Below are 22,555 nucleotides of genomic sequence, written 5' to 3'. Positions count from 1 at the left end.
GAGCCTCACTCTGTCACCCTCTGCCTACCCTGAGGGTGTTGCTGCAAAGACCCAATGCAATAACGGGGCAAAGAATCCAAGAGAAGCATGAAAGGTGCTCCCTCCGAAGCCAAAAGGAACCTCTGGAAACCAATGCTTTATCAGAGAAGCGTAGCCAGCATAATCCCAGGAGGAGATTTCAAGTAAACCCTTCACTCGTGACACAGCTAAAAGGAAACGAATGATCATCAGGGACGTGGACCGTGGCCTGCCCTAGGCCTGGCTCGGCACTAACGCCTTAAATGCATCAGCTCACCAACTCCTTGACATCATGCCTGGGAGGTAGAAATTACTGTGCACACTTGCCAGATGAGAACAGTGAGGCTCAGAGAGGCAAAGTGATTTTCCTGGGGCCACACAGCTTCCCAAGGGAAGTGCTAGCCTGTGACTGTAACGTACACACTTACTGAGGCCGGAGGTCCACGGGGCCACCCCGGAAAGACCCCTTGTGACACCCAGCTCCCAGGACAGATCATTGCAGCACTGCTGGGCCAGGGGAAAGTCACAGAACCCTGGAGTATCTGAGTTGGAAGGGACGAAGCCATCAATTTCACAACCTCCTTTCTCACTGGGCAGGCTGAGAAACTGGCCCAGAGAGGGGAAGGGACTTGCCCAAGATCAATTAGCAAGTTACACCAAGCCTGGACTGTCCCCCAGGCTCTGGACCGGCTGGGCTGGGCTTTGTTCAGAGGCCACGATTCCTAGATCTGTCCCAAACAATGGATCCTGAAGGGCCCTGAACATTGCCATGAATATCCATTTCTCCTGGCTGGATGGGAGCAGCGGACAGAGCACTGCCGTGCATGGGGGTGGAGTGGGTGGGAGGCTGTATGCTCCCTGAAAGTACCTTGACCGTGTTTACCAAGCTGGGCCAGCTAAATAGCTTCAAATGACAGGGCCCCGGGACCTGCAACCATCTAAACCATTACCTTCTCCAGGGCCCAGCAATTATGGGGCAGGCGCTGACCGCAAGGTGGACCCACGGGCAGTGATTTCCCCATGTGTGAGCGGTGCCCGACTGGCAGAAGGGGAGAGCAGATGCCCCAGGATGCTCCGGGGACCCTGGAGCCTGCAGGGCCTCCAGCTGCCCGGCAGGCGGGTCTCCACAGGACCCGTGTTTATAATACAGCGCGGTCTATATTTTGATTTGGGAGCCAGATTAATCATTGCTTACAATGCACAAGGAGAAACCAGACATCACCTCACTGTTGCTGCAGACAGTCTCCCTGCCGGCTGGGATGCTATTTGGGCTTTGGGCAGGGAGAGGAGGGGGTCCTGTCCTTGCCCAGGGGTCCTGGGGACCAACGTGTTCACCCAGGCTCCACCTCAGCCTGCAGGTCCTGGCTTCTCCTGCAGCGAAGTGGGACTCACCACATGTGACCAGCTGAGCATTTCCCTACCACCTCGCAGCCCACCTGCCACGCGGGGGCAATCGACAGGACACTTGACAGAAAGAATCAGCAAGGAACCAACATGCCAAGAGGTAGGGGAACCCATGGCATGATGCTGGGCAAGTCCCTGCCCCTCCCAGACCTCCGTTTCCCCAGCGGCTCTCTCAGAGCATCCTGTTGGCTCAGAAACGACAGGATGCTGAGTGTGGGGCTTTTCCAAAAGCACAGCCCACCACGGCACAGCCAGGCCTCCGACGCCACACTGCTCAGTGGGCACTTGCGACGTCAGGGCAGGCCCAGTTTCTGGATGGCCCATTCAGTCAGCCGTGCCAGGCACTGAGAATACACTGGTGAACCAAACAAACTCACTCCACAACTCCTCGAAGAGGTTTTGAGTATTAAATACATATTAATACACTCTCTGAGGCTCGGAGAGGGTAGACAGCCCAACAGCAGCAGGCGGCATTGTACACGGAGTTTGAAGGAAGAGCGGGTTGGAGAGCAGAGGGAACTGGACCTCAGAAATGGCAGTGGGCGTGGGCCCGAGGCCCAAGGCAGCCCCACAGCAGGGGGGCCTCGAGAAAGGTCTCGGTAGGGCAGTGGTTCTCAACCTGTGGGTCGCGACCCCTTAGGCGGTCGAATGACACTTTCACAGGGGTCACCTAAGACCATCCTGCATATCAGATATTTACATTACGATTCATAACAGTAGCAACATTACAGTTATGAAGTAGCAACGAAAATAATTTTATGGTTGGGTCACAACATGAGGAACTGTATTTAAAGGGCCAGAAGGTTGAGAACCACTGAGGTAGGGGCTCTGTGTGGAACTGGGGGTGCTACGTGCAGGGAGAGCGGTAGGTCTGCAGAAAGGCAGGAGGCCGCCTTTGGCAGCGTCAATCACACTCCCCCAAAGCATTCCCAGATGGCCCCCTCTGCCCTCCCTTTTATTACAGCTTCTCACAGACGGTGGTCAACTAAGGTGGCAGAGGGAGGGCTCACGGCAGGGTGAGGGCTGCAGGAGGGCGCCGGAGGAAGGAGTACCAGAGGGCATGCAGGGTTGGCTGGAGTGAGGACTTCTCAGCAGGTGCTCAGCCCCAGCACCCCTGCCTTGCAGGCTGGATCAGCGCAGGGGTGGGACAGCAGGCCTGTGCTCTGTAGAACTTTTAACAGCATCTCTGGCTTCTACTCGTTAGAAAAGCTAGTAGCAACCCCCTCCCAGTTGTGATGACCAAAAATGTCTCCAGACATTGCTAACTGTTCCCTGGGGTGCAAAATCGCCCCTGGTTGAGAAGTACCTGTCTACAGAAGAGAAGGGAGGAGGGTCAGACTAGGGACAGCATGGGACTCGCCCTCCCAGGGTGCAGGTGGTGTTCTGGTGACCTTCAGCGCTTCCCCTTCAAGATCATCATGATCATTCATTCACTCATTTAACAAATAGGTATGCAGTGCCTCCCAAGTGCCAACCCTGTGTTAGGTCCTGGGGGTGTAACATCTCACTGAACCCTCCCAACCAGCCTATGGAGCAACCAAGGCTCAGTGAGGTGCGGCCACGTGCCTCCCAAGTGCCAACCCTGTGTTAGGTCCTGGGGATGTAACATCTCACTGAACCCTCCCAATCAGCCTATGGAGCAACCAAGGCCATGTGCCCAAGCTCACCCGCAGGAAAGGGACAGAGCTGGCTTCCATCCAGGTGTCTGCCATGGTCCATGCACCTGCCCAGCTCTCGGGAATTGGCTCAGCCAAGCTCCTCAGCAAGCATCGCAGGCGGATGCAGAGAAACTCGCCTCAGGCAGGGAGCCTCTTTTCTACCTGATGGACCCACTCTTATCTGAGAAGTGGTTTCATTCAGCATAGGGGAGGGAGGCAGGGCCTGAGGGTCAGAGACCGAGGTTCAAATCCCAGCTCTGCCGCTTAGTGACGCTGAGGGGTATTTCCATTAAACCATTGACTCTGTCTTGGCTGCTCCTGAGAAGCTTGTGTCAGGGTCCCACTCGGACCAAGAGACCCAGGATCCCTGCGGTGGGCGAGCTCCCCAGGGGTTGTAATGCAGGGTGGGGCCGGGAACCACTGCTGCAGACCTCACCCTCCTCGAGGCCTCTCGATGATCTCAATGCATTCAACACCATTGCTGGCACATGGCCTGGTATACGGGTACACGTTTGCTGAATGAATGACTGGGGGAGTGAATGACTGGTGGAATGAATGAATGAGCAAAGGAATGAATGAATGCATATGAATGAATGAATGAGTCGGACCTTGGCTTTCTCAGCTCTAAAGAGGCATGATACTGCTTTACCTCCTGGAGGCTATTGTGAGGGAACGATGTGATGAGGAGCAGTAATTCTTCATGCCACCTCCACTTTGCCAGACTATTTAATATGGGAGCCCTCCCAACGCAAGCTCCTCTCTCTGCCTGTTTCGTCTCGTAGGCCTTTTCATCTTCTAATAAACCTTATATTTTCACTGTTTTTCTTTGTATTGTCTGCCTTTCCCCACAAGAGTAAAAGCTCTGGGGGACAAGAATTTTGTCTATTTATCCAGCTCAGTGCCCAGCATTCAATCAATTCTGTCAAATCAAAGAATGAAGAGGATTCTTGGTGTCACTCTGAGTTGACACCGAGATTCCACATGCTGATGAGCAAAGAGGATGCTGACCTCCCCCTTTGCCTCCGGACGTCTGCTTTCTCCCGAGGCTCCCACGAGATGAGGCAGAAAAGCCCCCAACAGGACCAGGCAAAGTGGCCACATTTGTCACCAAAGATTCTTGTGGAGGAGAAACTACCTACAAACAGTGAGGATCCCAGGCAGTGACCCACCCTGTCTGTCCTCCTTCCCCACCCCGGGGACCTGAGCTCCCCATTCTCTGCCGACCACCCTCCGTGAGCAGGTGACACAGGGCTGCCACAGACCAAACTCCTCTGTGTTTGCCTGGGCTGGCCCAGGGGTGCAAATGGCTTTGCCAAATAGTTTTTTCACCACATGGAAGCTCTTCCTTAATTTACAAAAGACACCCCTCCCTCCTCAGGTGAGCTGGTCCATCTTGGTTGGGGGCTCTTGGCCTCCCTGGACATCTGCCGAGAGCAGGGAGCCCCGGAACCCAGGCAGGAGCCGGGCCGTCTGCTTTCCCATCTCCTGCCACCTCTGCTGGACTCCCACCGCCACGCAGAGCGAGACCACCACTGGCTGCTTTATGAGCCAGGACTGGAAGGAGACTTTCCACTCACACCTCATCCATCAGAAAGCGCTGGAGCCCGAGGGGAAGTGAGTGGGGAGAGGGAGTCCCCCTGTGTTCTCGGAGCCAGAAAATTCCATGTTTCCCCAGCTCACAGCCAGCCACAGGCTCCGGTCTGGAGAAATGGTTGAGGGGGACATGAGGCTCCAAGTCCCCTGTGCCATGGGGACCCTTGGAGCAAGGCCAGGAAGGAGCCAGGAGGCACCACAGCTGTCCAGATGAGACCCAGATGGCCCAGAGAGATGACAGCTGTGGCCACAGCTGGGAGCCAGGGTAGAAGCTTAAGACATGGAGACCTATGCCGATGTCTCTACCGGAAAACCCATCAGCACGGGGGGCGGGGGGGGGATTTCCCTGCAAAGAAGCAGTTGACCCTTGGCCTGCATTGTCCTCTCCTGTTTCCTGGACACCTACTATGTGCAGTCCCATGCTAGGCTCAGTAGGGAAGGCGACAAAACAAGACTTGCATGACCCGGTTGATAAGGCTGGACTCGGGGTAAAAATAACTAAGCTAAGATGGGTCAGGGGTCCTTGAGCAGAGTGGAGGCTCCTGGCCTGAAGGCTGGGGCCCCAGGGGGCCTTCCTGGAGTGGGCACAGCTAGAGTTGAGTCTGAAGGATGGGGGACCCTGGCTGGGAAACTGGGGAGAAATCCAGGGACACTGGAAGCCAGGGACCCACCGTCTAGGAAAACGGTAGACTTTCCTGCGAGGGCGTTTAGAGACGTAACTCCCCCCACTTGGCTGAAGCAGGGACAAGGTCGGGAGCAGCATGACAACAGCTCAGAAGGTACAGAGCACCTATTGCCTTCACAGAGCATTTGCCTCCCCTGCAGCGTACCAGGGAGGGACGAAGGTTAGACTCAGGGAAGTTCTAGACTTGCCCAAGGTCACACAGCTGGGAGACGGCATAGCAGCAATAGATCCCAGGTCCGAGGGACCCCAGAGTTCACTCTCCCAATTTCTCTGCTGCAGGCTGACAGCCCCGGGCAATAGGGAGTCAAGGGAGGCGGACCCCAGAGTCCACTCTCCCAATCTCTCTGCTGCAGGCTGACAGCCCCAGGCAATAGGGGGTCAAGGGAGGCGGGCTATTGCCACCATCCAGGTGGGAGGAGGCTGGGACTCAGGGAGGTAATACGCAGGCCCAAGGCCACTCAGCAGGTTGGAGGTGGAGCCCTGGGCCAATGCAGGTCCTCCCGGCTCTGGCAATATTCCTCGCACCTCCCGCCCGTGTATTCCTCAGAAAGGCCTCCCAGGAGTAGCTGCACCCTTAGAGGAAGGACAGCGAACCAGGGCCACTTCCTGTCACGCCTCATTAACCATGGTTAGGGGAGGCCTACTCCAAGCCAAGGTGCTGCCCGCCCAGGCAAGCACAGACCCTGGCAAACCTCTCTCCCCTCCCGCCAATGTTCCCTGTGCCCAGGGAGCTGGGCTGGGGCTAAGAGAGGCAGGGGGTGGAGTTTGGGGGTAGGTGGTTCCCAGCTCCTGCCAGATGACCCTGCTTGCTAGGAAGCCCACTGAGCAAGGCAAAGCATCGAAACCGAGGTGTACCTTTCGTCCAAGCGGTCCTGGATCCCCAGGGAGCCCGGGCAAGCCCATGTCGCCCTGCAAGACAGAGACAAGGGGTGAGCTGGGGGGATGGGACCAGAGACGCGTGTCAAATCGAAGTGTGAGCGCTCATGGCCAGCTGTTCATGAACTGAACTCAAGGAGGCCTGGAGGCCTCCGGAGAGACTGGGGCCTCTGAGCGGAGTGAGGGCAGCCCAGTGGGCAGGGTGTCCAGCCCCTCTCCACATAACCTAGTCACTCCATTCGATCTACAGGGTGTCCCCCAAAGTGTAGACATACTTTAACAGCTGAGAGCTCAATTTTGAAAATAAAATGTATCTTAATAAGCGCTGCCTTTATCATTATTCAAAGTGTGTGCATACATTTTGGGGGGAAACCCTATATTTTCTATATTGGACTTTGGTATAGAATACCATTTGGGAAATAGGTCCTATGCTAAATATTTGAGAACCACTGTCCCAGGGTGCATGTAATTCATCTGCCTCAATCCAATCAGCGCGTTCTCTCTCTCTCTCTCTCTCTCTCTCTCTCTCTCTCTCTCTCTCTCTCTGCATTCCTCATCCTTGCCGGGCATGGTGGTGGGCCCATCTGCCCTGGTTTACACGGTTACAATGAGGAGCAGATGGGAGTGCATGTGAACATTTACACCCAGGGTAATGGATGAAAAAGAGCATCAGTGAGGATGTGAAGGGCTGAGCCTCCTGTGACTCGGGGAAACCGAAGGGGGCTGCCACTTGTATGTGCCCCAGCACAGGAGGCCGCAGTGGGAAGCAGTGTTCTGCCTGTCAGGAGGGCTCCTAGGCTGAGTCCAGAGGAAGGCAGACAGACTGGGGTGTTCCCTCCAGGATTTGGAGCTCTGAGACGCTGGGGGCCTTACCTGGAGTATGGGGTCCCCTGTTCCCAAGGGTCCTGCACTCCCTCCAGGTCCCTTGGTTAGTGGACAGGGTGACGCCTCAGGAAGAATGCTTGTGCTTTCTCTTCCACGGGGAAACCTCTGGTCTCATCGCCCTCCCCTGGCCCATTCCCTTCCCACCTCCTAGACGTTCACACACCTGTCCATTAACCTCGGAGGGGACTTTGAATGTCTTTTGGATGCTTCCTGGGCATGTGCGACCAAGAAGCTTCTGGATGCCAAGGGTCACCTAGAAGGCCCTACAGAAAGCCATGCCGCGTGTTCGGCAAAAGGACATTCCCCAAGAACGTCCTGGGGAAACCTTCTATGGGTGTTATTGGCTGCAACCCCAGAAGACAGTAGGAAATGGCGTTGGGCTTGGTGTGGGGAAAGGCGGAAGGACTTCAAGGTGAAAACCAAACCAGCGCCGACCTTTCCAGACTGTCAGGCAGCAGGAGGGCTCCCCCAGGGCCCGGCGGTTTCCCTGCTGCTCACTCCCCCTGCCCTGAGCTCGGGGGCCCTGGAAACCTACCTTTGTCCCATCGTGGGCCTTTCCTGGTGAGAGCCCCGGGTCCCCTTTCTGTCCCTGAAACAAAAACAATTCCACGGATGTCTCCCACACGCTACTCTAAGCCCTGTCTCCCTCCACCCCCACTCACACACTCCGCTTCTCCAGACTCCAACACCTTCCACGCTCCCCACTGATTGCGTGATGGCAAAGTCCAAACCCCTCCTCTGGCGGCCCAAGTCTTGGGTCCTCTGGTCCCAATCATCCTACCCAGATTTGACTCTCCTTCACCAGCCACACACACAGACAGGGTCGTCTCTGCCTTCCCCAGACCACAGCCCATTCCTCAGCCATGCTCTGCACTTCCCAGCTGCCAGGCCCTCGCACAGGCGGCCACTCCCACCAAGGAAACCATTCCACAGGCCTCATTAGCCAGACATAAACATTCTTCAAGATGCAGCTTGAGTGTCCTCCCCAGTCAGGGCCTGTGTACGGGTCGCACGACCTTGCACATGAGAGTTGCTAGGACTGCCTCCCAGGTGGTTCCCCTGGGCTCTCAGAGAGCTTCTGAGACCCAGACAAGAGGTGCCCCTGGTTCCATTTCCAGTTGCTCTCCTCAGCACTCTAAGTATCCAGGGTGGGTGCCGTAATACCCACTTGCATCTGTGTACAGCCCCTCAGAGTTTGCAATATCCCTCACCTCACTAGATTCTAACAGCCCAATGCAGTGGACAGGGGCAGTGTTATCATCCCCATAACATATTCGGGAAAACGGAGGCCAAGAGAGAAGAAAGAGACAGTCCAGGCCCCGGGATGAGGTGCTGGCCAGCTAAGCTGAGAGCCCTGCAGATGAGTTAGAACTGGTAGTATTTCAGGGAGAAACAGACCAGCAGCGGGTCCTCCTTCAGAGACAAGCACCCTTTGTGTTTAGCATCTGGGAGTGTCCCCATTGCAGAGTCTGGCTCCTGAGAGCTGGGCCCAGAGAAAGGGCTAGTTCACCAGCTGTGTCTCCTAAAGGCTGGAAAGAGCACTCCTGGCTGTGGGCCCGCTCATTTGGCCCAACCTGGCTAAATTACTCAGCAAACAGCCCTTTGGAAAGTCGGTCCACCCTGATGTCACCTCCAAGAGCCCCTGAGCCTGTCCCTCACCCTCACTCCCACGCTCCCGCTCCCAGCTGGACCCTGAGTCAGAAGTCCTGGTGTGAAGCCAGGGTCTCACAGTGGGAACTCAGGCAAGTCATTTCACTTCTCTGGGCCCTGTCTTCTCACCTTTAAAATGGGGGCTGTGCAGCACACACAAACAGGCATGCACACATGCACACATACAGGCACAAAGGCACATACAGCTGCACATACATATATGCACTCAGGTGTGTGCACATACTCTCACCCAGGTGCATGCACACACTTACACACAGGCTCATGCATGCACATGCATGCCCACAGGCTCATGCCCACATGCTCATACACCTACACACAGGTACATATATGTGCCCTTGGCACTTGTACACACGCTCACATGTGCACATGGGTGCATGCACATACACACACTTTTACACACGCACATACACCTGCCAGCTTTCCAGGTTTCTTGGCAAGGAGCCAGTGAGATAATGAATGTGACACATGGGAGGGGTGGTTTGGCCAAGTTCAATTAATTCCCATTTGGTTCTTCTCTTTGTCAGAACCCAGACCTTCCAAATTCTGACTCAATCGCTCTTCTCAAGAAATCATTGCATTCCAAACTGGATAGGGCTCTACAGAGGGAAGGGAGCAGCCTTCTACTGCCCACCCACTCCGTGCCCAACACTGTGCCAGGCTCCATTAGTCCTCTTAACACGCCACACACCCCCCCCCCCCCCCCCCCCCGCTCCCGTGATGCAACTCAGAAGCAGAACCAGGGTCAGAGAGGCTGCGTCACAGCCTGGGGTGACACGCAGGTGAGAGGCCAGGTCTTACTAGGTCTGACTCATCCCCGTCTGTCTGAGTTTTCAGCTCTTGTTTATAAATGGGAAGCCTGGGTACTTCTCCCACACCCTCCAGCTGCCCCAGGCTGAAGGGCAGCCCCTCCCTGCTAGGACCCCAACCCTCTGTTCCCCTGGGCCCCTCCAGTCCCTTCTGCAGAACCTGCCCTCGGGGATCTCACACTGCGGCTGCCCCTCACTGACACTCCCGCCCTCTGCTGCTCACAAGCCCGACTCCACTACCTTTTATGTCCATGATGCAAGGCCAGGCCCAGGGCTCCCTGGGTTTCCAGTGGCCAAAAAAGGACAGTTACTCTCCCCACCTGCCCTTGCCCACCTCAGTCTACAGCTGGTAAAGGAGCTGGGCTTACAAAGCTTTCGGAGTGGGCCTCCATGTATCCTATTCTGTCATTTTATAAAAGGGGAAACTGAGGCCCAAAGAGATGACGCCCTTGCTCCCTTGCCAGGGGCTCTTCCTGGGGCATTTTAGTTACTTATGGGATTCTCTGTGGGTTGTCAGCAGCAGCACAGTGCTTGGGATGTAATCCCCGCCTGAGGACAACATCCACAGGTACAGATCCTTATGGACCATCTACTGTGAGCCAGTCCGGCAATGACTGCAGGGAATACCACAGTGGGGAACGAGACACAGGGATCGCCCCTGGGACGCTCTTGAGGGAGAAGCCAGAGAGACGGGTAATGGTAATAATAAGCTTAGCATCTACCGAATACACGCCTAAGCTCTCCACACATAAATCTATGTGGTAGCAACTACCCCTCTGCCGATGTCACACAGGAGGAGACTAAGGCACAGAGAAGATAAGTGACTTGTCTAAGGTCACACAGCTAGTAAGTGGGACTTAGATGCAGGCAGCCTGGTTTCAGAGCTCAAGCTCTGAACATTTCAATACTCTGCAGATAACACGTGGAGTCCAGGAGGAAGTTGAGGACTGAGGGCTAAATTCCTAACAGGAATTACAGCTAAGCTAAGGCTGGAGGAAGACGAGGAGGGAGCCAATGAAGTTAAAGCTCAAGAGATGCTCCAGGCACCTTGGTCAGGGGAAGGTGTGACTTCCACGATGGAAAAGGCTAGACATCTTCCCAGCCATACTCCTGCCAACTCCCCAGTAAGAGACATAAGGAAGATGTAAACTTTAATTCATTGTTTACATCCTGGTGAGGACAAGAACCTGGTCACCAACCCAGCTCTCCAGTCCAAGAGCCTGTGTAACCTTGGACAAACTGCTTTTCTTCTCTGTGTAGGGAACTGCCTGGGCTCGTGAACAGAGCCTTGAACAACTAGAAGGTGGATGGGAAGGCGAATCCTAAATACAAACACAGTAGGAATGGGAACTGTGTTGAGCCCCTGTCCTGTGGGTAGGGTGGGAGGTGAAGAGATCTGATCTAGCCCCAGGCCTGGAACCTTCTCTGAAGATTCACTGGACTTTCCGCTATCACTACTACTATTTTGTGTGTTTAGAGTTCTGACCAATGCAATAAGGCAGGAAAAACAAATAAGACTACTAACCTTTGAGGAAAAGGAGACAAAAATATTTCCTTCTTTGCAAAAAAAAAAAAAATCTAGGAAAATCTAGGAGAACTAACTGAAATACTGTTAGAATTAATAAGATAATTCAGTAAAGAGCATGTTTATAAAATAAACACAAAAAGTGCAAAATACAAAAGTCAACAGTTCTCTTCAATAGCTGAGAGCCAAGCTAGAAAATATAATGAGGAAGATATTCCATTCATAACAACAACAAAATATAAAATTCCCAACTATAAACTTAATAAGAATTGTGCAGGGCTTATGCAATAAAAACAATAAAAGTTACTAAGAGACATTTAAAAAAACTCAACTAAATGGGAAGACTTAATATTTTAAAGATGTTGATTCTTCATAAATTAATATGCACATTTAATACAATTCCAATAAAACCCCAAGAGGGTTTTATAAGGAAATTATTAAGAGGAGCATACTAAAGTACATCTGACAGAATAAATAGCCAGAAATATTTTAAAAGAACAGGGGCGGGAAGACACACAGTATAAAGATAGTAAATGTCATAATATAAAATGGCACTTTACTAACATAAAAAATATAAATAGCAATGAAACATACTTCAGTGGACTGAAACAGACTCTGATCTATCATACAGTAATGAGTGGAGAAAAGTTTATTTAATAAACGGTTAACTATTGGAGGGAAAATAAAGTTAGAGCCCAACCTCATATTGTCCCCTTATTGAAAATCAATTCCAGATGGTTTAAACTTTTTTAGTACAAATGATATTATGAAATGACTAGAAATATAAGTGAATACCTATCTGATCTTAGGATGGGAAAGAAATGTGTAAGAATAAAAGTAAATAACCATACATTTCACATATGGTGGAGCCCTCTCCAAACTGACATGTTTTAAGTTCCTAATCAGTGTTAGCGATTATTGTTAGTTATATATATATAATCACTTTGATTTGTGAAAATCATCATGAATACTCTTAAGCAGGCAAACAGTAAATTAGAAAATATTTATAAGGTAGATGAACTCTTAATAATCTTAATATATAAACATAATTTCTACAAACCATTAGCCAGGCCCTGCTTCCCGAGCTGCCTGAGTAGCCTTTGCAAACCTCATCTGATCGTGTCACCTCTGCTGCAAATCTTTGCATGGCTTCCTGCTGCTCTTTGGATAAAGTCCAAAAGTCTTACCACCACCTACAGGCCTGCTGCCCTCCGCAGCCTTCTCCTGCCCCTTTGCCTAGTTACCTGCAGCACTTCAGACCTCAGTTCAACTTCCCCATCCTCTGGGAAGACCTGTCTCACCTCCCAGACCAGACAGATACATTCCTGAGCAAACCTGGCCATTCAAAACAGCTGCTGATCTCAGCATCCTGGTGTACCCCATGACCTGGGAGACCTGAGGCTGCTACAAAGCAGAAGTCTCCCAAGGAGGTCCCCTCTGGAGCGGAGAAGTAGGTCCTCCCAGGGGACAGTGTCTTCACCTGCTGGAGCCTCAGTTTCCCCATCCGTAAATGGGTACAGTATCTCCACCCACCTCACAGATCTTTGTGGGGATCAATTGAGATAAGCTACATAAAGAGTGTGCATAGTGTCCAGTGCACAGTAAGGGTCCAATATATGGTAGATATTATCATCAGTATTTGCCTTGTTAAACCCCAGAGCCCCTCTGGGCAGCTGCTAGGCGCTGGGCATCTGATGCTCCCATGCACACCTTCCAAGGAAGGACCCAGCCCAGCCCTGGCCATAGTCATGGACCCACAGGGGCTGAGGCTGGTGCTCCTGCACCAGCATTCTGGTGCCATATGTTCATGTATCCAGGTCTACCTGTGTATGACCTTTGCCCCAAACTCCCCGACAAGCTGGGAGCCAGAGGAGTTCTGCTCCAGGAGCCAGGACTGGCCTCCAGAGGCGGCCAGCTGTCACTCACTGCCCAACCTGGGTTAATCAGTTAATGGCTGACTTCAGCCACTCAACCTTGACAGTAGGGTTAACAAAGAACAACCTTGCGCCTGGGCCAACCAAAGCCCAGAGAGATTCTTCACCTGGCCGCCCCTTCGATGACAGTCTGGGCTGAGCGGCGTCCTAACCAGGAGTCCCTCTGCCCTTCCCAGCCTGCCCTGAGCTGCTTCAGCCTGGTCGCTGAGCTCTGGGCTTCCCTGGCCTTGCATCTTCCTCCCCCTCCTCCCATTTCCCCGGCCATTCCTCCACACTTCTCCCTGTGACCTAAATTTCCCTGGTCTGGCACTCCTCTTGGCGCCCTCGCTTCTCCCTCCACCCACCGCCCTGACAACCCTGTTCTCCCACCACGCCCCAGGAATGGACCCAGGCTCTCCAGGCTGGAATTCCCCACAGCCCTCGGAGCACCAGTCACTCTGGTCTCTGTGGGCTCATCTAGAAGTTAACTGGGCCATTTCCAGCAGCTCCCTGGGGAAGGTGGCATCTGTGTGCCAGCCATCTCCCAAGGTCCCATCGCCAGCTCAGAACTTTCCTGAGTCTTAGAGTGTTTTTTGTCCATGAATCGTCTCCACCTGGCTGGACTACAGGTTCCTAACACAACATCATCTTAGTCCTTCTCCCTGGTTCCCAGGTTCCGTCTCTAACATCGGGGAGCCACGACCTCTCACCTCTCATCCAAGTCCTCCCTACCCTATTTCCGCATTGTGAATACACCCACTCCCCCTCCTCCCACAGCCCCAAGCTGGCCCAGGCTAGCCTCCTCTCTCCCCTGGACCACCAGGTCTCTCTGCCTCTGCTCTGGTCCCCATCCCAGTCCCTCTTCCACGTGTCATCCAGTGATCTTCCTCACACACGATCTTCCCACACCCCTCCCCAGCTCAAAAGCAGACCTGAGTCCCCTGGTCAGACACTCCAGGCCCTCCCTCTTTAGCATCAAATGATCTTTCCTCCTACGCCCTTTGAGGGCTCTGGGTTCCAGGGGTCCTTCCCTCCGAAGTCCCTCCCACCCGGAGGCTAAACTCCTCACTCCTCACTGTGTCCCCAGCCTGGCACAAGGCCTGGCGCTCAGGGAGTGCCTGGGGCCGGTGGACCTGAGGACCTCCCACCAGGAGCCCCTGGGAAACGCTCCAATGTGGCCCTCATTTCAGCACCCACTCCATGGCCCGATCTCCAGATCCCACAGCAAATACTCACTTTGGCTCCAGGAGGGCCGGGGAGGCCTGGATTTCCGTGAGGCCCAGGAGGACCCTGAAAAAGAAGTAAACACAGAGGTGAGGGGAGCCGGGGCCCTTCCACTTCCTACAGCAGTGCCTTCTCCCCTCACCACTTTGGAGCAGCATTGCTCCTGGGGTCTCACCTCAGGGCTCAGCCTGAACTGGGCAGAGGCTGGGCAGGGAGAATGTTTGAGAGGGGCCCCTACGTCTTCTCTCTCCACCAAGTCTGCGCAGCATTGCGACGAGTCGCCTGGATGCCTGGCCCTGTGCTAAGCACTTTCCACTCATGATCCCATTTTACCCACTAACCCACGAGATCGGGGCTATCATTATTCCTATTTTGGAGACGAGGAAGCTGGTGTTCAGAGGTTTATCACTTTCTCAGGTCACCCAGCTGCTCAGGGACAAGAGCTAGATCTCAACCTCAGATGTGACTTCAGAGGACAAGCCCTTAACAGCTGAATTTTACCCCCTTTTTCTCTCCAGCTGGCTGCCGCAGCCCTTCCCAGCTGGCTTCCTCGAGCTCCAAGCACACTCAGCTGTTTGCTTCCCTGCTCTGGGCCCGGTACTTTCTCCCCTCACCACCTCTGCCATGTTGTTCCCATCATCTGGCATGCCTATGCCATCCAACCCCTCCAGCTGGAACCCAACCCATCCTTCAAGACCTGGCTCAAAGGTCACCTCCTCCCGGGAGCCTTTGGGGACTCCTCCTGCCTAAAGGACACGTCCACCCTTCAGCCTCCAGCTGGACTGTTGTATGAGCCCTTGGAGTTGAGGGTTCAATGAAGGGCATCCTGAGCCTCTTTGGACCAAAGGCACAGCCCCCCTGTAGCCACATAGTCAGCACTCCCCCTTGGATTCCTACAGGCTCCGAGCTTACAGCGCCCCCCTCCAGGGTCCACGGAACAGCTGGGAAGCCTGAGCCCAGAGAGTCAAAGAGTCTTGGCCAATGTCACACAGTAGAGTCATGGCCAAGTGAGGGCCGGAACCAGGCCCGTTGGCCTCAAGTCCAGGGCTTATTCATGGCACTGGATTTTCCCAGGCCATATCCAAATCCGCTACAGCAGCTGGGTCCAGTTACGTCCACTTTCTCCAGCAAGGGCCTGGACTACAGCCTTGCAGCCCAGTGATAAAAACAGGGCCCCAGGAGTCAGGTAATTCCTGAGAGTCTTTGTCCGGGAGGCATACTCTGGGACGATGGGGGTGGGGAGAGGCACCTCAAGAGGCCCCACCGTGCCCCCCACCGCACCAGCCTCCAGACACACTGCCCTGTCCCTGCCCCCTCTTGACCCATCTGGCTGGCTGTGTATGAACTCGCTGCCTTCCTCCCTGTCCGAGGCCAACTTCCCAGCTGCAGCCTGTCACATTCCAACCGAGGCACCTCCCTCTTCCTCGATGTCTGAACTGGAACTCTCCCCGTCTCTGAAAACATCTAGAAAGAACGGTGTTTAGAAGCTCACTAAGCCTGGGGGGCTAATCAGTGTCAGGGGTGAGCCTCCCTCTAGAACAATCAGTCCCTCCCAACATCCTACCTAATACTGTCTGCTGGCACCGGCTAGGACCACTCTGAGCCTCCCTGCCCCCAGCCTCAGGCTCCTGTCTGTTCCATCAATGACTGGGACCCAGCGGTCTCTAAGGAATCTGGAAGACTCCGATGTTCATCCCAGCCCAGGCTCCTGGGGTCTAACCTCCGAGCTCAGCCTGAACTGGGCAACAGTTGGATGGGGGGAATGTTTTAGGAGGGGCCCCTGACCAGCACCCCAGAACCAGGCGTGAGCCATGCGAGGTCAAGGGTGGCTACTTCTCCCCAGTTGTGCCCCTAGCTGCTCCAAAGATGGTGGGTTGGAGCACTCAGCTACCCCCGCTCAGCAGCTCGTGAAGGTGGGGGCTTCCTGCTTCCCTGCCCCCACCTCCCCACCCCTCTCCAGCCACGGCCTTGCTTAGAAACGAAGCACATACTTGAGTGGGAGCCAAGCAGACCGATTCTATAAATGCTGCAGCCCAGAAAGGCGGGTGGGGGCAGGGCCCAGGGATTCCCCAACGTCCCTCCCTGGATGGGCGGATGGTGGATGGGCGGATGGGCTGCGGGACTATGTGAAGGTGGGAAGGGGCATGCCACTGACCTCAGATGAGGCCCCACCCTCCCCTAAACCCCAGAGCCACCATCTGTGCCGAGGAGCTGGGATTGTTTAATCCCAGCATTCTATCATCTTTGGAATTTTATGATCTATGGAATTTGTAGTCTAGAAACAGAACGATGAGGGGTGTGTTGGGGGGGTTGGGGGGGTGCTGGGGCATATGAGAGACAGAAGGATGTCAGGAGAGTCATTCACTCACTTGTGGAATTTCAGAGCTGGGAGGAGCCTTAGGAATGCCTCACTACGATCCCATGTTTTATAGATGGGACAACTAAGGCCCAGAGAAGGGAAAGCACTTGGCTCAGATCACACAACTTCTTCGTGGAAATGTTCTCGACTCCCAGACTAGAACTCATCAGCAACCATTTCCCAGCACCTGCTGCACGCAGGGCACTGTGCGAGGGGTCGTGGAAGGAAAAGAGGGTCAGCAGGCTGTCTCTGGCCCAGAGGGGCTCAGCCGAATAGATAGAAAATTAGCACCTGGATGGTTAAAACCACAGGCTCTGGACTCAGACCATACAGGTTAAATCCCGGTTCTGGATTTACCTGATGTTTGACTTTATCCAAAGTCACCAGACCTTTCTGAGCCTCAGTTTCTTTACCTCTAAAATGTGGATAATATTGGAACCTATTTCTCAGGGTGGCTGGGAAGATGCAATGAGATCACGCGTATGCAGCTCAGTCAAGGGAGATCAGCGGTCGATGTGGGTTTGGAAAGTGATCCGTGCCATCCAGAGGGCCCAATAAAGTGCCGCCGGAGCTCCCAGAGGGGTGGTCGTCAGCAAAGGAGCTGGCCGGAGCTCCCAGAGGGGTGGTCATCAGCAAAGGAGCTGGCCGGAGCTCCCAGAGGGGTGGTCATCAGCAAAGGAGCTGGCCGGAGCTCCCAGAGGGGTGGTCAGCAGCAAAGGAGCTGGCGTGCGATCTGAGCCATGGATGGAGGAGGCGTTTGCAGAAGAGGGTGTGTCCGGCGGAGAGCACAGCCTGAGCAATAGCTCAGAGGCCGGAGGGCTCAGGAGGAGTACGGGGCAGGGGCAGGCTGCCTGGGCCTGGAATGCTAGGTCAGCAGGCCTCATCCTGGACCCAGGCTGCAAGGTCAAGGCCAGCAGTATCCATGACACCCCTGTGGTCCTAAGCTCTGGGCATGTGCTCCATGGAGACTCCAAATCCAGGAAGAAAGGCTGCTGCTGACAGCAGATTCCAGAGCCCTGGGCCCGGGAGCACAGGGCCAGGTCTAGATGGAACTAGGGCTCGAGTAATTGCATAACCAGAACCATCCGCTGGGCTCAGAGCTAAAAATATGCCCCAGGCAGCTACCTCTGCCTGGGCTTCGCCAGGCACCCAGCGTGGGAAAGGTTGATTCAGCCTGGGCACAGATGCCAGGCGCCATGGGTCTGAGTCCTCTTGGGAAGGGGGCAGATTCCCCTCCAAGAGGGAGGGCCCAGCATAGGGTTAAGAGCCTGGGTTCTAGTCCCGGCTCTGCCATTCATTAGATGCTTGGCTTCTTCATTCCTAAAAGGAGAGTGACCCTACTGACCCACGGGGGTCCTGGGGAAGAAGGGATCAGATAAGGCAGCATGAAGTGATGTGCCAGGCACATAGGAGCTATTTTTCATTCAGAGGCTTGGGCTAGCTCACATCAGCCACCTCGGCCCTGCCAAGCCACCCTCCAGCCTCCGGTGAACCTCTCAGCACTGGAGCTCACCTACTCCCTGGCATGGCCCATCTAGCTGCCTATGTCAGCATCCCCCCCACAGGATGGTCCTGTAGATATAGGAAGATGGGTGTAAGGGCCGTGTCCTCCCAGGTCAGCTTTCTTCCTGGACAAACACCAAAGCCCATCGGCTCAGGGGAAACCCCTTCTCCACCCCAGGCTGCAAGAGTCATACCTACAATAGACCGGAGACCCTGTCCCATGCCATGTCTGTCCACATAGTGCCCCTAAGAGCCCTAGGTCCATTCCACTGGACAAAGTGGAAAGTGAGTGCCAGGGAAGGGCAGGGAGTAGCCTGAGGATACACAGCAGAGCTTGGACTTCAGGGCATGCAGGCCAGAGAGCCGACCAGGGCTCCACAGGATGGTGTGCAATCACTTACCCGAGGTCCCCGTGCACCGGGGGGTCCAGGGAGCCCAGGCAGCCCAGGGGGGCCCTGAAGAGAAAGCAATAGCATCAGTGACCAGTGGCATGATGAGAGAATGGGTGCAAGCATTCATTCGACAAACCTGCCCCAGAACTCTGCCCACGGCTAAGGAGCGTGGTTCCCTGGGGGCCCTGCCTGAGGAACTCTTGCTCTTCGGAGCTTCCGGGCCTTTGCCGCTCTGATTTCTCAGCCTTTTACACTCTCAGCTTTTATTACTCCGCTAACTTAGTTAGGCTGCCACCTTCTCCAGGAAACCTCCCCTGACCCCTCCTCCAATCTGGGCCACGGTTCCCTCTTTCCCTCTATTTTAAAGGCCACTATACTATTCAAGGAATTGTCTGCTTAGAAGCCTGTTTCTCCCACAAGACCCGAGTCTCCTCAAAGGAACTAATGGGATATGAGTCATCTCTCTCTGCCCAGGGCTCAGCCAAATGTTTGATAAAATACAGCAATAGACCTCTGAGCTCAGCCAAGTTGTCTGCAGAGGCAGAGCAGAGAAGGGACTTGCCCAAGGTCACACCAAGCATCTTCACACCACGGAGATGCAGTGGAGCATAAAGGGCAGACACATCAGACAGGCCTGGTTTCACATTCCAGTGCTGCCACTTACCAGCTAGGTTTGGGCAAGTTCCTTAACCAGCCTATGCCTATAAAATGGGGACAAGAATACCCTCCTCACAGTATTATCTTGAGGATGAAATGCGAGGCAGTAAATGTGTGAGTAGGGTATTATTGTAAGCCATCGTCATTCAAATGTCTCATCTATTTCAGTGGCCACAGCCTGGCCCAGCCTTCATCACAGCCCCTTCTGCCTCTGCCTTCTCCCTGCCTCTCCCTTCCCGCCTCTCCAGTCCTCCACACAGCCTGGGTTCACCTTCCCACGGGACTCCCCTGCTCAACAACACTTAATAGCTCCCCATTTCCTTTAGGAGAATGGCCTAACCCTGCCATAGGGTACTCAGGGAGCACCTGTGTGGCCTCACCCCTCTTTCCTTCACACAGGAAGGGGGACAGCCGGGCAGACTTACTACACCACGTGCTGGCCTTTGTGTAAATCCTGGTGTTGCCACTTGATACTGGAGACTTTGTGCAAGCCCTGCAGCCTGTCTGCTCTCCGCTGCTCCCCTTTTCAAAGCGCTCAATAGCGACTGTCCCGTCTGCCCCGAAGGAGCGAGTGAGGATCAACCAAGTGCCTGCTCTCAAGAGCTGAACACGGAGCCTTCGGAGGAAGCCAGGCTTTCGAGGATGTGTGAGGCCTGGGGAATTCATTTGTTTCAAATAACCATCAACAGCAGAGATTCCAGGTTTCCTGCCCGGAGTTAAAATCAGTGTTGAAAACCCAGTCCGGTTTGGCTGGTAATTAATCCAGACCTCACGCTGGGCAGCCTCAGTTCACAGTGCTGGCCTGTGAACACCACGTGCTTGCTCATCCATGAATGAAAATCAGAAGAGAGATCCAGACGGGCGGACGTGGGCCCCAGGGCCCCGGGGTCACTGAAAAGAGCTAGCACTTGCCGGAGGTCACACAAGAGTCCCCCCAGGGTGGAGAGAGGGGGACTCGTGTGTGATCTCGGGCAAGTTCCAGCCGTCTCTGAGCCTCCAAGCTGGCGACAGTCTCCCATGCAGAGCCCGGGGGTTGAAGGGACGGTCTCCAGTCCTAGGTCCAGTTCTGTAGGTTTGCGATCCAGGGCCAGCCTACCCCCTGCTGCTCCCCAGTGTAAGACTGGGGCCCTGGGTTCACACTGAGCACCCGCACTGACTAGCTCTGTGGCTCGGGGCAAGCCACTTCCAGTCTCCAAAGCTTCATTCCTTAACTACAAAATAAGATATAACAGCATCTAGCTGACAGATAATCTATAAAAAGTGCTAATCCCGGTGCCTGGCACACAGTGAACGCCCCAAAAGTTAGCTGTTGTTTCTGCAAAGCAAGCTGCTGGAACCTCCCCAGTGTGAAATTTTAAGCCACCCTCCTCGACATCTGTTTTTCAGGAAGAGCAAAAGATTTCCTTTCCTAGAAGGCCCTCCTTGGCCCTATTCTTTCACGCGACCCGGAGTTAAAGGGAAATGCAGGGGCTAAGGCTAAGCATTACTGTAGGTGTTGTTGTCATCACCGAGCCCCTTTAACAGATGAGAGATCAAAGAGAGGCTCAGAGAGGCAAAGCCACTTGCCCAAGGCTGCACAGCTAACAGGCAGAACCTGGATTCAACCCCAAACCACTTGACGTGTTCTCCTCCCCTGCGCAACTTCCACGCAGAAAACCTTGGCCAGGTGTTCTGACTGGCTGTGCAAACGTGGATAATTCCCCTCCCTTCCGTGGGCATGTGTCAAATGAACATTCCGCAGGCTTCCCAACGCCGGCACTTCCTGAATTGCAGGGTGGTGGTGATTTCCTCCTCTAGGTTATCTAGCAGAAGAGGAAAAGTGAGACCATGCCCGTCTCCCAGAGAAGAAGGCAAGGCCCGGAGGGGTGAAGGGCTGGTGCAGGGCCCCAGGACGGGACAATCTGTGGGTGGAGTTCCCTCATGACCCTGGAGGGCCGCCACTGCCGAGGGCCTGGACACTCCCTCTTGGCGTTTATTCTGCCCCAGAAACGGGGGCATCCAAGCTGGGACCTGACCTCATTCACAACATCTGCACAGCAGACTCTAAGTGCCAGCTGGGACCCACGGCCCGGCCTGGTGATGTCAGACCACAGCCTGACTCCTTGACATGGCAGCCCAGCCCCCAGCGGCAGGCCCGGCCGGCCCTGCTCTACCCACCTGGGCCGGGCCACCCCGAGCCCAGCTACAGCCACAGGCCTGGCCCTCCCCCACTCAGCGATCACTTTGTTAGTGGGTGAGTGAGGGGGGCGCCCCTCTCTCCGGATCCGAGACCCTGCCTGTTCTCCGTGCAGTGGAAAAACGCTGCCATTTCTTTCCAGGGCTGAAGCCTGAGCGGGTGACTCTGGGATGATTCACAGGGCCGGGGTGGGATTTTCCACTCCACGATGCAAACAACGGGGCCTCTGAGAGGGCCCGGAGCTGGGGGGAGGGGAGCGGGGGCCGCTGGCCTGTCTGCGGGAGGTGGACGAGGCCCGGGCTCAGGGCTCATGCAAACAGAGCCATGGAAACAAGCAAACCCCCACTCTGGGCTTTCCCCAAGGGTCCTGGCCTCCGGCAGCCAGACCTAGGGGAACCCCATCTGATGGAACAAGTCCACCCTTGTGTCCAGCTGCAAGGGCCCGCCTGCCAAGCCTCGCAGAGAGAAGTAAGCTCTGGTGGCATGGCCCCTGGCGGCAAGCAAGGAGAGGTTTCACAGGCCTGGGATCTGGGAGACCTGAGTCCAACCCTGTGTGCTGCTAACTGCCGGGAGACCCTTAGCGATGAACTCTCAGTCTCTGGACCTCTGCTCAGTGCCTATAGCCTGAGGGGGAGAAGTCAGGGAATCTCAAAGGGCCTTCCTACCTCTATCTGAGCTCCCGATTATTCCCAAGAATGGCGCACAGGGTGCCCAGTCTCTGTCCTAGGGAAGGGCCTACTGGGACAGGGCTTCTCTGTGTAGCCTTGAGCAAGTTCTCTCCTTATGCCTTCGGGCCTCAGTTTGTCCAGCTGTAAAATGGGGGCATAATCCTCATCTTCCAAAATCACGTGTGTGTGCTGGTTATTCTCCATTTGCTCCCAAGATCCACTCTGTGCCCTGGGAAGCTGCTCCTATAGGCTGCACCCACAGGCTTCCTTGCTCTCTGCTCTGGCTGGGTTTGGCCGAGAGGAGGCCACTGCAGGAGAGAGTGGGCAGAGTATTTCTCTCCCTGCTCCCTCCCTGCTGTGCTGTAGTTTGGCCCCAACTCCTGTCAAAGAACCCTGGTCATGTTTTAACTCTGCTGGGCTCTGGTAACGCCTGCCCCTCCCCTTGTACCTTCAGGTTGGATTCCTGTGCGATGCCAGCCCCTGTAGGTTCCTTTGATGCTGCCCATAGCTCTGTAAATAGTCCCTTCCCGAAACTCTCCTCA

General features: G+C 54.7%; 1 protein-coding gene across 1 annotated transcript in view; it reads right to left on the bottom strand.

The window, feature by feature from the left end:
* COL27A1 (collagen, type XXVII, alpha 1) overlaps window positions 1–22,555 on the bottom strand; it is a 161,352-nt gene that overhangs the window by 97,640 nt on the left and 41,157 nt on the right. The window contains exons 5-8 of the mRNA XM_014528887.1: window positions 18,522–18,575; window positions 14,271–14,324; window positions 7,655–7,708; window positions 6,214–6,267 (exon numbers count right to left, since the gene is read on the bottom strand). Of these exons, the coding sequence (XP_014384373.1) occupies window positions 6,214–6,267; window positions 7,655–7,708; window positions 14,271–14,324; window positions 18,522–18,575 (216 nt within the window). The remainder of the gene's footprint in view (window positions 1–6,213; window positions 6,268–7,654; window positions 7,709–14,270; window positions 14,325–18,521; window positions 18,576–22,555) is intronic.

This window comes from Myotis brandtii, unplaced genomic scaffold, assembly GCF_000412655.1.
Source record: "Myotis brandtii unplaced genomic scaffold, ASM41265v1 scaffold658, whole genome shotgun sequence".
Lineage (NCBI taxonomy): Eukaryota > Metazoa > Chordata > Mammalia > Chiroptera > Vespertilionidae > Myotis > Myotis brandtii.
This window is presented reverse-complemented; position numbering and strand designations above follow the sequence as displayed.